The sequence below is a fragment of the Pagrus major genome, chromosome 22, assembly GCF_040436345.1.
Source record: "Pagrus major chromosome 22, Pma_NU_1.0".
Taxonomy (NCBI): Eukaryota; Metazoa; Chordata; class Actinopteri; order Spariformes; family Sparidae; genus Pagrus; species Pagrus major.
Window position 1 is genome coordinate 3,408,868 of NC_133236.1, and position 15,829 is coordinate 3,424,696.

Genomic DNA, 15,829 nt, shown 5'->3' on the forward strand with positions numbered 1-15,829 from the left:
CACGGCAGGTAAGGAGGTTTGGAGCTGCTGCATGCACACTAAATGGAAAATGATTTTGTGGAAGTTCTTCAATTATTCCCAATAAATGAGCTAGAACCAGTAGACGGGTTTCTTGTATTAAATATTTATTTTATAGAAATTTTTATAAGAAATTATATAATACCCTGTTCATCAAGTATTTTTCGAGTAAATTTGCTCCACTTGGTGCTTCGCTTTAAGACTAGAAAATGCTGTTCTGTTCTACTCCCACTGAGAGAAAGAGGTTGGTGTGCTGTATGTAAACTAGTGCAGTGCTCTGTCAGAAGATGCTGTTGGGCCCAGATTATCTGGTGACTGAGGCGTTTACAGATCCAGGTGCAAATGTATTAATATTGAGAGTCAGAATTGAGCCCAATTGTGACATAGCACTTCTTTGGATCCTCAGCAGCAAACCTGCCAAATGTGAAGTGGATCAGATGAGCGGTTCTGGAGATAAACAACATCATCCAGAGATTCTCTGCTTTATAGTTGTCAGGTCACTGCATGTTTGAAAGAAGAGCAATTTATGTTGAAGCTGTTTTTTTTATTAATCTATTATTTGAGTGAACATTTTCACAAGCTCACAAAAGTATCCAGTGAATATGAATGACATATTTAACATTCACAGTTCTAAATATAAATATTAATCTTTATGCTTATCATTTAAAAAACAACCTTTCATTATATCATACACAAATAAGTGATCAGTGCTAAATATTGCTTTAGACAAAATCCAATGAAGAAAGTTCATTCAGTCAGTGTCGCCACATGAAACAAACTCCAGAACCGTACCAGAACAATGACACATACTTCATACACTGATCTATCTGCCTGTTTGTACAGCTGGTGGGAGCCTGAGTCAGTCTGACGGTGACATACTGTAGTTCTTCATGTTTAGTTTTAGTATGGATGTTTTTACTGCTGTGGCTGGTTAAGTTTACACAAAACAGTTTAAATTGACTTTCTATTACTGCATTGAAGACAATGCATTCTTGAGTCGTGATTTCTAAGCAGTCAAAATTCAAATTGATATCAGCAGTTAGTATCGTGTTGCAATGTTTAGCATGCTAACCAGCTAGCCCCGGCTGGCCTGGTTTCAAAGCTCCTGTGCCAGCTGTGTAAACATCAACACTCCCCCAGTACTCTGAGCTCCCGGCCAGGACCGCAAGCTGCACAGCTAACTGAACTAACTAGCTAACAGCAGCTATAGTTGGCAGTAGTTAACAGTTGCTCTGGTGATATGCTGCCCCCTGTCTGTTGTGAATATGGATTCAACAAGTGAACAATTCTTACATATTGCACCTCAAAGCAAATTAGTACTGCACTTCCAAAATGTTTGTGGACTCTTAAGACAACTTATTTTTAAAAAACAATGGTCAAAATTGAAGCAACAGAGGCGAACATATCCTAACTGTTAGTCTCTTTACACTGGAGCCTACATTTTCCAAAATGCAACTTGGTAGCATCTTTGATTAGACGCTCCATAGTAAATACAGTAACAGACGTGCCATGACATCACTATGACATCATCAGGGTTATTATCTATGACTTGACAAAGCTCCAGAGCCACAGAAGGTTTTCACAGGCATCAGTGTGCCCTGATGATGAGTTCATGAGATTCATGTGTACATTCAGCAGAAAAAGGAAGGAACAGGAGCTTCTTCAGAGGAGACAGTCTGTCTCATGTTTCCGGCTAAAGTGAATTCTAAACTGCAGACTTCATCGTGTCAGGAGTATATCACATATCTGTCAGGAGTGATTTGACTGGTCATTAACAATCCGTGTATCATTCGTTCATTCGTTTTTCAAAATAAAACCAAAAATAAGAAAACGAAAAAACAATTCCTTTTCTCAGTATTCGTTTCCTAAACTAAAATGAAAAAACGGATAACGACTCGTTTTTTTCAGTTTTCGATTTTATGCTCAAATGAATAATGGAAAAAACGGATAACGAGCGTTTCCCGTTTCATGTTGCAAGCATTTGGTACCTACACCGGAAATTACCGTCACCCGGAAGTGGCCTGGAGCAAATCTAACGTTAACGTTAGTTTCCGAGCACCTCTGAACACCGAACTGCTGCAGCGTGGTAGAAATCTCGGCATGCGTTTTACCATCCTCAAAAAGCTGTCCAATTATATCTGCATGATCCTCAAGTCCTGCCATTATTTTTGTTTTGCGCGCCCTCGCAGTACAGAGACAGAGACGGTCACTTCCGCTTCCGGCTCATTGAACTTTTTTCAGATCAAAATGGGATAAAACATGAAACGGGAAACGCTCGTTATCCGTTTTTTCCATTATTCATTTGAGCATAAAATCGAAAACTGAAAAAAACGAGTCGTTATCCGTTTTTTCATTTTAGTTTAGGAAACGAATACTGAGAAAAGGAATTGTTTTTTCGTTTTCTTATTTTTGGTTTTATTTTGAAAAACGAATGAACGAATGATACACGGATTATATTAACATCTGTAACTACAGTCTGTTCACACTCATACATGACTCGTCAGCTTTTCTCAATTCAGGCCTAAAATTGTTCCATGAAACCTTTTCCCTCTTTTTACAGCACCAGTTGTAAAAGGTGCCACTGTGGTCTGTGTCATGGTGGTTTGTCAGGTAAGACAGGTTTTCCGTGGTTTCATGTGGAGCTGTGAACATGAGTCCTCTAGGACTGGCCGGGCTGGTTTTCAGCTGTGGATGCAGGTTGTGTGTTGCTGTCCTCCCTGTTGACTGTGGCCTCGGCAGATACAAATGTGTTGACAATGGAAACAGGTGGCTGGTTGTGGCTGAAAGACTTGTCTTTCACAGGAACATAGCGCCTGCTGAAACATTTCCACAGCTGCTTCCATACAATGTACATGAGCTCCAGCACATTGAGAGCGATACACAGGATGGAGGTGCAGCCCATGATGTAGAGGAAGATTTTCTTCTCTGTGGCTTTGCTGATGTAACAGTCCACAGTGTTGGGACAGGGACTCTGGCTGCAGCGGAGCAGTATTGGCACCCCAAAACCGTCGTACAGGAAGTAGAAAGCGAGCAGGGAGCCCAACTCGAAGGCTGTCTTGAATACCAGGCTGACGATATAGGTGCAGAACAGACCTCCATCAATGCTCCCTTTGTCCTTGTACAGTTTCTTCTTGTATTTGGCCTCCCGGTGCTCTCTGTAGGCCACATGCAGGGCCACCAGCAGGGACGGGGTGGACACCATGATCAGCTGCAGAGCCCAGAGGCGTACCTGCGAGATGGGAAAGAAGTGGTCGAAGCAGGCGTTCTCACAGCCGGGCTGCTCGGTGTTGCACACAAAATCCTTCTGCTCGTCCTTCCACACCTGCTCGGCCGCCGCCACATACACCAGGATCCTGAAGAGGAAGACCACAGACAGCCAGATGCGCCCGATCACAGTTGAGTACTTGTTCACCCCACTGAGAACATTCTCCAAGAAGCCCCAGTTCATCTTCCTCTGAGTGTGCTGTCAGGGAAGAAACCAACAGATCACAGTACAGCAGATGTCTCAGAGAAGTTCAGTGTGTTCTGACCTTTTACTGAACATGACAGATTTTACACACACAGTACCGGTGGCCAGCTGTCTGAGAGCCACTGATTTCCATTCATAGACATTATGAATATAACTAAACAGATGGGTGTGTGTGTCTGTGTCTCTCTCTCTCTCTCTCTCTCTCTCTCTCTCTCTCTGTGTGTGTTTCTCTGTGTGTGTGTGTGTGTCTGTGTGTGTCTGTGTGTGTCTGTGTGTCTGTGTGTGTCTGTGTGTGAACTGGGGTCTGACAGCTTCTTCAGGGGGACCAACATACCGGAGCCCATAACAGGTTTTCAGGTGAACAGAATGTTCAGGTGAAGGGTTGAGGTGAGGATCAGGCTCCAGAAAACAAATCAAGATTGTAAGTGTGTCATGTTATTATTTACTGTAGTGGACTTTGGTCCTGATCAGTGGAGCCATGAGGGCCTCTGTTATGTTTTATTATGTCTGTCTGCTGTCTAGTGATGCCTCTCTGGCGGTGGTCTTGTGTCACCTCCCCATCACGTATTCACTAAGTGAGACAAAGGCAGAGAGTCGGGAATCACTGTATCCGATACAAGTTACATGTGAGACATGGGTTGTTTCATTTTCAGGTCCAGCATAGGTCACATCTGTCTACCCTGGATTAGACCCAACCTGCATCAGGTGTAGTCAGGGCTCAGCTCGTCACGTTATGTCCCAAACTGACCCCTCTGGACACTGATATTTAAAACTTCTCATACATGTATAATATGGATCCTAACCCACTGACTGTGCTGTTTGGTGTAGTCCACCAGGTGACATCAATAACAGCTCATCAGACGGAGGCTGTAGCATTCTCTACCTTGCTTGCTAGACGTCAGACACTCCTTAGTTGGAAGGTTAGACTATAGTCTCACAGGCGCTGGGTGGAGGAGCTGATCTGGTTCCGTCTGAACCTCGAGCACCTTCGCTACACTGCCCGAGGTTCCACCCAGAAGTGCTCTCTGGTCTCTGTCCTTATATCCAGCTCACCCAACCCTGCTTTCTCTTCTCCTTAATAAAAATACTCAACATTTGTACTGTTGTTCCATCAAACTGTGTTGACTCAGCATCTTTCCACTGACGGCCTGTAATGTTCAGAAGCCCTGAGGGGCAAATGAGATGTTTTCATGGTGATCCATTTTCTAAGTCTGATCTGAATTATGTTCTCTCCTGTGTTTATGACCTGAGAACTGGTGGAAAAAGATTTATTTTTTTTCACAATTATTTTCAGGAGTACCATTTGTGGAACTGAGTAAAAATAAAAACAGACAAACTTTTTTTCACGGAAAAGAAAACACATGAAAAAGATCATTTCACATGTTTTCACAGATGGAAAAAAAAAGGGACAAAACTTTTTTTCCACCAGATCTCAGGTCATAAACATAGGAGAGAAAACAATTTAGATCAGACATAGAAAATGGATCACCACAAAAAAATACATGTTCTCACTTGTCCCTCAGGGCCTCTGCAGTAACGCCTCAACGCTATCTGTCTTTAAGTTCAACAGTTTTGATCGCTACTGTGATTGTAATATCTGTAAATAATAATAAAACGATGGATGCCTTGTCCTCTACTGGAAACCAGATCTGCCTGCATACAAATAAAGTAACCTGAAGTCAGCTCATAGTAATGGACCGCCTTCAGATGCAAATGATCGCTGCAGGCTCCAGGGCAGCTGCTTGTTCAGCACACACTGAGACCAGTTCTGCTGACTGCAAAGTAAAGACCGATCAGACTGTGTGACAGGACCAGGATGTTCAGATAGACTGTTTGATATTTTATCACATATCCTTTATTGTGACGCCATCGTGTCAAAATGTTTCCAGGTTCCATCTTATCAGGTGACAAAATCTGTCTGGGACTGGCAGGCTGGTTATATGAAAGGTGGTGTCGATGGTCCAATAATATTCCTGTGTGTGTCACAGTCAATGATACTGAGTCTCAGTAAAATTGTCTCAGAGCATGTTATGCTGCTAGATTAATCTTCACATCATCATTAATCATATGAATTCTTTTGTCTAATGAAACAAAGACTTGTGGTGTTGATGTTTTATTAAGATGGACTGTAGATCATAAACACAATATTCTAAAAACTATTATCAACAATGACTCTGAAGCAGCCGACGTTTGAAGAGTTTGACGCTGTGATGACAGATCATGACATATCAGTTCACAGTTACAATCTCATTCTACTAGAAGCTTGAATCATTCCTGACAGGCTGTGGAGAGTTTGCTTCAAGGAACTTACCAGTGGTACCGGATGGGTGTCGTCTCAGTGACAGCAGGTGGTGCTGGGTGGGTCTCCTCTCAGTGACAGCAGGTGGTGCTGGGTGGGTCTCCTCTCAGGTGGTGTCGGGGCTGTGCTGCGTGTCGTCTGCTGCACACCTGTACAGTGCCACACCTCATCCAACCACACTCAGTACAAACAGCAGGGCAGCTGATATCAGCTGGATCACTCTCTGCTTTGTTTTGATGTTACTGCGAATCACCAGAATCTGTGTACAGGTGCCCTCCCCCTCATCACCTGCTGATTATAAGTGAAGTGTAGTATGTGTGTGTGTGTGTGTGTGTGTACACAGACAGGATCACCATGGAGCTGTCTAATGCAAATAATGCATGCTGCCTGTCCTGTTCATGCTCGGTGTGGGGGAGGAGATCAGTACACAGCATCACACACACACACTCTGCCACCTGGACTGACTCATGTAACTTTGATTAGCATCTGATCACATTACTCTGCTGATCAATAATACATGTGAGCTCAGGCCTGCCTGTGTCTTTTGGTTACACTCATAAAATCCCAAAGTCTACAAGAAGTGTGCTCTCATGGTCCTGATGTTCCTGAGCTGTCGTTATAATAATCAGTCAAAATGTTCAGTTCAGAGAACATCAGCAGCCTGTCTGTTGTTGTCAGTCTGTTGTTGTCAGTCTGAAGCAGGTGTAACATAATATTTGTACGGTACAAAGCTGTATTCTATGAGAAGACTCAGTCGGATCTTTGCAGTAGGCTGTTCTGATCACTGAGAGGCGCTGTGAGGTAAACTGTGATCAGGCTGTAGCACACTGGATGAAGTCAGGTCTCCTCTGTGATGACATTTAAAATGATGTGACAAACATGTTCAAATAAGAGTGAAGAGGTGACGGCCCTGACCGTCTGCAAAAATCCAGAATGAGTTTTCAGATGTTGACCTCTAAGTTAATATGGGCCCTTTGTTCAAGCAGCTGAGTACCTGGTGGTGTATTGTGAGTATGCCCTTTGACTCTGATGTACTTTTACTCCATTTATTTATTTAGATCTTACAGACGAACACATGAACATCTTATAAACTGTGATGAATTGTTATAAAAGACCTAACAGCATCACCTACAACAGAAGAGTGTGTCATACTAAAATAGTGAACACATTTACATGTGAATGCATCCGTAATAATAATGCTTCTATATATTTTTGCACAGTTGCATGCAGCTTGTTATTATGGTGTCATGGACAAAGACGGCATCATCCTGTGATTGTGTTACTGTCAGCAAATCACAAACCAACAATTTCTGACTTCCTGTCTGTGGCTCACTCATAATGCTGAACAAGGACAAAGATATGTGAAGATATAAACAAAGAACTTTAATATACGTGCAGGCAGGTGAAACAACAGGTGTATTAAAGCAACACTGAGCATCAACATGCTTCATCATCTCTATACACAGCAGCTGCTTCTGTAGTCTGATGTAGTGAATGATGATCTGTAATGGTGACAGTGGATGTGACTGTGTGACTGATCAGGTGTTCATGGTAGTAGCAAAATGTATTAACCTCACATATAATCATTACCTTTTCATGTTGCGTATTATTACTATTCATTATTCACTTTACATATTGCACTACCTTTATATCTTATATAGTATTGATCCCCTGTGTATGTGTGAGTAGGACCTGACCTGAGCATCAATTGTGTACGTTACTTTTGACATGAGATGAGCAGAACCTAAGCTAATGTACAGGAAACTGTGTGGGCACCTAATATTCTGTTCTCAGTCCTACGTAGGTACCGAGATACTTTCAAGGTCATTTGGACTTCTGGTGTTTCGCTCTGAAACCTCCTTTGTCTTGTCCTGCTATTATTCTATAAACTGTGACTTTATAGCTCCATGTCAGACTCACCAGAACCTCCTGCTGTGAAGAGCCAGAGCCTTCAGCTGAAATGGACTAACTCTGTTATTATAGCACTTTATTAAAGTGCACATAGACAACCTTTTGTTTATTCATCTTTATTTGTTCACTTCTCAGCAAGAATTTCCAACACATTCATCAGAGGGATGGACTGTGGGGACAAACTGGGCCACAGTGTTCTGTAGAGGCAGGGACGGGCTGTGTCTGCTGCCTGGTCCGGACTCTGGAGAGGCCTCAGCTCAGGTCTCTGGATCCTGACTGTCCTCTGTGTTTAGTGGTGTGCGATACTTCAAGATTTGGTATCGATCCGATATCAAGTAAATACAGGGCCAGTATCACCGATACTGATACTTTTTAATAATTAAGGTGGATGCATCATCAAATTGCTAAATCTGAATGAATTTTCATGACCTTTAAGTGTTTTTGTGATTTTTCCTTTGGATTATTAATTAGTTAAAACCCAGGACAGAATTTGGGTTTAGGGTAAGTTTATAGGTAAATAGAAAATACTTTATTATCATAATAAAAGTTTTTGTTCAGAAACAATAGAACAGTAACAAAAGAATTTTTCCCCATACATTGTCATGTCTGGAGGTTGCAGGTCCTTCACAATCATTTCTGCCAGGCTCCTCGTAATCTCCACCGCTCTTGGGGAATTGGCTAAGTGAAATAATAAAATAATTAAGTCTGTAGCACATCTACTTGTAGTTTAAATATAGTAATCATGCAGTATCTCTTTCACAGTTAACACAAAAGGGTAATTATATTCAATCAAATCTGAGCCATATTATATTTAGTATATTTGTTTCAATTCCAGTAAATGTATTCATTTTAAGAACACGTTTCAATGGGATAAATGTATTATATCAAGGTCTTAGCATAATTTATACTTTTTGAGTTGGCTAAAGTAACAAATGACCAGTTGCACTTTGAAAATTAATATTAACTAATGCCAAAGATGACTAAAACATTACTTTCACCATTAATATCTACCTGGATATTCTCTGCCAGACTGAAAGGGGGGGCAGCCAGGTCGCCTCTTTGATGAAACTGCAGCAGTGCATACAGGAGAGAGACTGAAACTAAGGTATCGATCTCATTACACTGGTATTGATCAATATCAATATCAACGTTGGTATCGATATTATCGATATTTGGATCGATCCGCCCACCACTATCTGTGGTGTTTCCTGTCTTGGTTGGTGGCCGATCCAAGCCAGGCAGTAATGGAAGAACAGGGGACGGACTATGAGTGCTGTGTAGAACTGAGTTGGTACCTGAGGTTCGTCCTCTTCTGGGCCTGTGATAACCTGCTCGTGTCTGTGTTACTTTATCAGAGAGGCTGCTGGTTATATTTAAACGTTTCTTTTTTGGATCTAGTATTTCTTTTCGGAATGGGCTAGAATTAATTAGCCCAGACGTAAAACACCTGTTCCAGTGTGAGCAGGTCCAGTGTGAGCAGGTCCGCTGAGCTCATTGTGATGAGCCACAGTGTGACAGGTGTAGAGTTTCCCTCCGGTGACCGCTGGGGGCGCTGTGGCATCTGATCGAGCAGTGTCCCTCTTCTGCTACTGTGTCGCAGCCGTCGTTGACTGTCCAACATGGCGGCAGATTAACAGACACCAGTCTGTCAGTACCTGTCAGTACCTGTCAGTCTACAGAGCCGAGCTGCGGAGCTTTGACCGGACATGTCGGAGAAAGAGGCCGGGAAAGGGAAGGAGGGTCCCGGGGACAAAGGCTACAGGACACCGGGGCTGAGGGGCGCTCAGACCACCACCCTGTTCCGAGCCGTCAACCCCGAACTGTTCATTAAACCTGTGAGAGCCACACACATACACACGCACACACACACTCTGACAGGGACGTAGAGACTAGCTTAGCAGTTAGCCTCCTCGTATCTATAAGGTGTAGTCTGTAAGTACATTAATAAATCATGGGTTGACTGTGGTATGAAATGTAATGTGTAAAGTTAGTCATAAACAGGTTACATATGAACACACAGTGTACTGATGTCGGCCCACAGTGTGGTGCTGTCAGTACATGTGCAGTCACAGTGGAGCTCTGCCTCTTCATCCAGTCAACGTTGATCCAGTTCACAAGGAAACAGTGGCACCTGTCTCTGGTTTCAAAGTGTAACACTGACGTGTTCTGATGATATTTGGTTTAGATATTCTGAGTAACATGTAGTACAGCCCTCACTGAGCGTATCTGACAGGAGGTAACCTGTATTATTCCCCTCACACAGAATGAGACGGGTCATGAGACAGGTAACATGAAGCTGTGCTGTGTTTCAGAATAAACCCGTGATGGTGTTTGGACTGGTGACCATCACCTTGTGTGTGGGCTACCTGGGCTACCTGCACGCAATGAAAGAAAACGACCAGCAGCTATACGAGGCCATTGACAGTGAAGGAGAAAGATACATGAGGAGGAAGACCTCCAAATGGGACTGAACGCACAGGAACACTTCAGTGTGTGTATGTGTGTGTTTGTGTGTTGCACTGTAAGGACAGTAAAGTAAAACCTGGAAGAGAACGTGTGTGGGTGTAACTGAGCTTTGGGAACTTGTGATGGGTGTTAAAGTTCAATAAACAGATTGATGAAAAAATAATTGATGGATGGAGTAATAACAAGCTCAGACCAGAGAGACGTAGACATCCACGTGTTCACAAGCACACACACACACACACACACACACACACACACACAGCCTCACAAACACTTGACCTCCATGTTCAGTCCAGCAATGTCTGAACAACAAGCATGACAAATGGTTTTTAATGAGTTGTGAATGTTTCACCTGTAATAGCATTGTTGAAGTTATCCATCAGTGGAACTGAGGTGGAGCAGGTGAACAGTTTTAGGTTCCTTGTAATTATAATCACTGAGAACCTGTCTTGGTTAAAAAAGCACAGAAAGGCTCTACTTCCTACGGAAACTTAGAAAGGCTAAACTCTGGAGCCGGATTCTGGTCAGCTTTTACAGAGGAGCAACAGAAAGCAGCCTGACTGAAAACATCACAAACTGACATGGTTCATCACGGCCCAGGACAGGAAGGCTCTACAGCGGGTGATTAAAACCACCAGAACATCACTGGTACCATCTACAGAGCATCAGTGGCATCAGTGAAGTGAGATGTCTGCACAGAGCCCAAAGATACTAAAAGACAACACCCACCCAGACACAGTCTGTTCACACTGCTGCCATCTGACAACAGATTTAGAAGTATCTGCTGCTGTACCACCAGAGTACAGAGCAGCTTTACTCCTCAGACTGTGAGACTCCTGAACTCATCAACAAACTCTCCCGCTTAAATAATTTTTTACTTTTCAGTCCACATTTTTAACATATTATTGGAAATAAGACTTCTGACATAGGAAATGTGATGAAGTTGTTTAATTAACTGCCAGCTATAATTGATAATCCATATAGGTGTATATTTGAACAATGATTAATTGTTAAAATATTTAGCAAGAAGAAGACATCCAAACATTTGCTCAAATCTGAGGATTTGATGTTTATACCGGGCATTTTTCACAATCTTTTGATATTTTATTGACTACAAAAATAAACAGAATAATTGATAGATAATATAAATAATAGAAGTTGCAGCCATAATCCACATGAACTTAAAATCAATATGTGAGGGACCTGTATTCAACTTTCTTGCAAGTTTGTCCTACTCTAATTTACATAACAATTTCTGATGAATTTTCTACAGTCAAAAAAATCACAATGAACAAAGAGGGTTTTTTTATCTGTACAGAACTGAAATAATATATATAACATGATGACAGTAAACAAATAACGTGAATTATTACATCAACAATCACTGTTTGGTCCATTCTGCACATTTAACTCTGTTTTATTAAATAAAACATTTAAATGATCTGAATGGATTAAACACATTAAAAATGAATTACTTTTAAACTTGGATAACTTAAACTTGAAGTATAAGTCTGCAAACCTCAGTTTGTTCCCAAGCCTTTGAAATTGTTTTAAAAAAATACAAATCTGCAGATAAAAGTTTTAAAATCATCCCATGAAATCTCCTTGTCCCAGTTCTTACAACAGCACCATTCTGGACAGAAGAGAAAGAGGAGGAACTGCAAAAAATCGTGTCACATCTTATTGCAAAATGCAATTTATCTTCTTGTTTTATAACTGAAGTAAGTAATAAGATTATTTGTAATATGTATACAGTGAGAATTTGGTGTGTGAGAAAACCAGATCAGGGTTAGTTCGACCCCTTAATGAGATCAGTATAAGAACAAGTGGTTCTTTGGAGGGCACATGAGGTAGACAAAATAACATGGACACCTTACAATATGATACAGTTCAGTACATCACCGATACCGTAGCTTACTTTTTTGTTTTTAATTGGAAATCCAACATTAAAAGCTTTACTAAGGCAGAAATGTTTCCTGAAAGATTCCCTCGAGTCACGGTTTCAGACATGTACAAATAGTTGGCTTGTTTTTTTCAGCAAGAAAAGTTGTTCACTGTACACTTTCAGTTAGGAATGTGAAAAAACAGCCTTCTTGTGTAAAAGTCTGCACATACATCAGTCTGCACAGTGAAGGTCAAACATTCAACTGAAGGAACAAGATGGAAAAGCACTGGAGGGGGATTTATTTTATTAGATTTCTACTGAGCCCCCTGAGGGGCACAAGGTTGGCATATGGCATAGGCCATATAGGTGGTCGCCTAGAGCACCACATGCTGGAGAGGTGCCTCTTTTCTTTTACTAATGCATAATCACAAGTAGGTAATAATGTGTTATGTTGAATCACTGGTGCAAGTAGTAGTGGGCAGGCTGCAGCAGTTGTGTGTCCTTCTCTGTCTGCTGCAGCTACATGTTTTTGCTTGTACAGTAATAATCAGGCTAATCAGTAATAATCAGGCTAATCTACTCTATAACTCCAGGAGAAGGGCCCTCTAATCTGCCATGTACACCACTCTCTGAAGCATGTAGGTTCACAAAATGATTTGTGGTCTATGATACACTGCTTTGTTTCTATTATTTTTATTATTACTGAATGTTAGTTAAACCTTGTTACCAAATAAATGCAGGTCTTGGTCAAATTAAATAAATCTTATTTATACAGTGCCTACTTTATATGAAGTAGAAAGACACAACAGACGTAATGCAGCAGTGTTCCAGTATGGATGTACTGTATATTTGAATACAGCTGCAGGTCAAGCAGCAGCAGCAGCAGCACATCCACTAACTCCAAATCCTAATCCCGCCTAGTGCACCAAAATGGCTTGAGCCAGCCCTGCCTTGATATCTAAACTACAGTTAGTAGTTACAGTACAGTTAAAGTGAGTTGTGTGAGCCTGAGCTGTCTGTAGTGCTGCCCTGTTCCTACAGAACCAACCCAAATGAACTACAGAAACAACCAGCAAAACAAAGCAAATAACAAATAAGTAGCAAAAGAAAATATTAAATAATTTATAAATACAAATAAAGCAAATACTACAACACCTGGGGCCCGTTTCAGAAAGCAGGTTTAGTGAAAACCCTGACTTAGTCAACCCTGAGATGAGGGAAACTCTGGTTTTTCGGTTTCACAAAGCCAGTTCAGCGTAACTCTGAGTCAGTTACCCGAGCAACATACTCCTTGAAACAAACCTGCTTGCTGGCAGGTTTGCTTCAACTAACCCTGAGTTTCCCCTGCTCTTAAGTTGAAGCCTGCAGACTGAAGGCAGTGGCAGACATGGCGTGTCCGTTTCTCGAGGAGCCTGTTGATGTCGAAGCGCAAAAACTAAAACGCAGAAATCTCCGTCGGGAGAGGATAATCAGACCCTGATTGGATGTTTTATCATTATCAGCGGTCTGATGATCCAGACAATAATCCTAACCCCCCTGCTGATGCACGAGATGGAAGAGCTGTTAGAGACATGATATGCTTCAACCATTTCTAACTGACCCATCACCTCCCCAGTGTCAAAGAAAGACAATATGCCTCTTATTTTATGAGGTCTTCTTTATTTCCTGGAAGTACAAATGTTGTACAGTTAATCTTTTGTTGTTGAAACAATTGAAAATCATCTACCTGTGGGCACATCACCCACCCTTAACTGATGATCCAGCAGTTGTATTTCCATTTGTGTCTTTTTGATCTGCAGCCTTATGTGATCCATTTCCAGATTTGACTTATTGATTTGTGTCTTCAAGTACACCTTGTACAGTTGTTTCACAGGGAGCTATAGGAACACAAATGACGTTGAATTTCACAGTGCCATGTATACTTAGTGTCATAGTAAGTTGTGGGTCAATGCTGAACAACATCTTACTGAGGAAACCTGTGCTGTGGAGGTTGATGGACCCTCTTCCTCATTGTAATTTCCAGCATTGCTGTGTTAGAGAGAAAGAAGCTGCAAGTTGCATTCAGGAACAACACTATCATTAACTTAAACCAAAGTTATTTTAAAGAGGTGTGAACCACAACAGGCCTTTCTGCAACTTCCCTATCTGTGGCAGCATATAGGGTGTCTTCATCATCCTCCTGTAATAAAAAGAAATTATTGTGTTATATTCTACCCATCATGACAACTCTGTGGAATATTAAGAGTACTTACAACATCATGGAGGTCTCTTATAGCAGAAGGCTCCACGAGACAGATTACACCATCAGTAACTGGTAGAAGAAGATTAATCAGTTGATGATTACCCAGAAAAGTGCACCACCTAATGTACATTTCTTTTTCTTTTTTTACAATAGTGTGCACACAATCACAATTTTTCAGACTCTGAGTCACCTTGAAATAGATTGATATCTGAGAGCAACAGCAGCCAATAACAGAACTGTAGCCTACTGCTACAAGAAAAATCAGTGTGCCAAGTTGTGTCTATGATGAATGGATGGCCATTACTGAGCTAATAGTAGAAAAAGGATGAATGTAAATATGCCATTCATTTGAATAACTTACCTCTTATGTAGGCCCTTGTGTCCTGGGGCATGGCTAGCTCTGATGAGCTCCCCCCAGAGATGCCCTCAGCAACAGGTCACCCACTGTTCTGACTGAGGGCATCTCTTCAGCCTCTGTGAGTGGTGGTGGTGGTGGACCGCCACCTGTTATGCGGGCCTCAGCCTTTTTTCTGTTGGCTATACTGGAGGTCAAATTTGAACATATCCAGAAAACACAAATTTGGAGACATGCATGTACAACAGGCATTTAGGTGTGGTTTTCATATAGACAGTATTAAATACTGGCAGTGATGGGATGGCTGAAGATTTGGCTTTTTCTTTGTTTAGGGGATTTCCCTAATTGCTTAAATATCGCTATCACATGTTGAATGTAGCCACTGAATGCTGTTTAATGAGGGCAGGCTATAACAACACCACAATTGCTTGTAATTAAATTATACCTTACCTGTTTGGACTTTATTTTTATATTTCATCTTTAGTTTTGTGCCTGTTGGGTTACACCTGTGCGCTCAAACACACATATAGAATATAAATGTTGAATGGATGGAACACTCAAGACGAAACATTTCTTTTTTTTCTCCAATTAATACTCACGCATTGACTCGGTCAGCAATTTTCTGCCACACAAGCTCTCGCTATTTTGCTGCTGCCCCAGTATTGCTTTTTCTTTTGAAAATATGCTCATTTTCTGCATATGCAGTCATTAATATTTCCAACTCCACTGGGGAGATGTAGGAGGATCGAGGCTTTTTTCACCAGTTGCCATGGTGGATCATGTTATCTGCGTTCCACTGATGAGGGCTTTTTATATCCTCATGCACAAGCTTCACTCAGGGTAACCTTGACTCAGAGTTGATTGAACTAATTGTTAACACCTGTTCTGAAACCAAAACCTCTGAGTTTGACAGCTCAGAGTTGGTCAATGTAGAGTTCAGGTTTTGACTCAGAGTTTGTTAAACTTGCTTCCTGAAACAGGCCCTTGAGCACCGGAAACAAATAACAAATAAAACAACCACCAGATATACACACTGTGAGCCCAGTCACACTCAAACTTCCTGTTAAAACTGTCATGAGCTTTTATTTTGAAGCATAGATCGATCCGCGATGTGACCAATCAGAAAACGTGTGAGAGGCGGCGTCTTTACGTACAACGTCATTGCGTGTCATGACTCGGTTGTG

The 15,829-nt window shown here is 41.6% G+C and overlaps 2 protein-coding genes across 2 annotated transcripts; one reads left to right on the forward strand and one right to left on the reverse strand.

Annotated features, from left to right (window-relative positions):
* Positions 1-2,677: 2,677 nt before the first annotated feature.
* On the reverse strand, positions 2,678-3,466 carry gjb7 (gap junction protein beta 7). Its single transcript, XM_073493365.1, has one exon. It carries the CDS (start codon positions 3,464-3,466, stop codon positions 2,678-2,680), a length of 789 nt encoding a protein of 262 aa, XP_073349466.1.
* Positions 3,467-9,295: 5,829 nt separating this feature from the next.
* Positions 9,296-10,326, forward strand: smim8 (small integral membrane protein 8). The gene is made up of 2 exons (XM_073492791.1): positions 9,296-9,532; positions 10,010-10,326. Exons 1-2 carry the CDS (start codon positions 9,404-9,406, stop codon positions 10,166-10,168), a joined length of 288 nt encoding a protein of 95 aa, XP_073348892.1. The 5' UTR covers positions 9,296-9,403; the 3' UTR covers positions 10,169-10,326.
* The last annotated feature ends 5,503 nt before the right edge of the window (positions 10,327-15,829 follow it).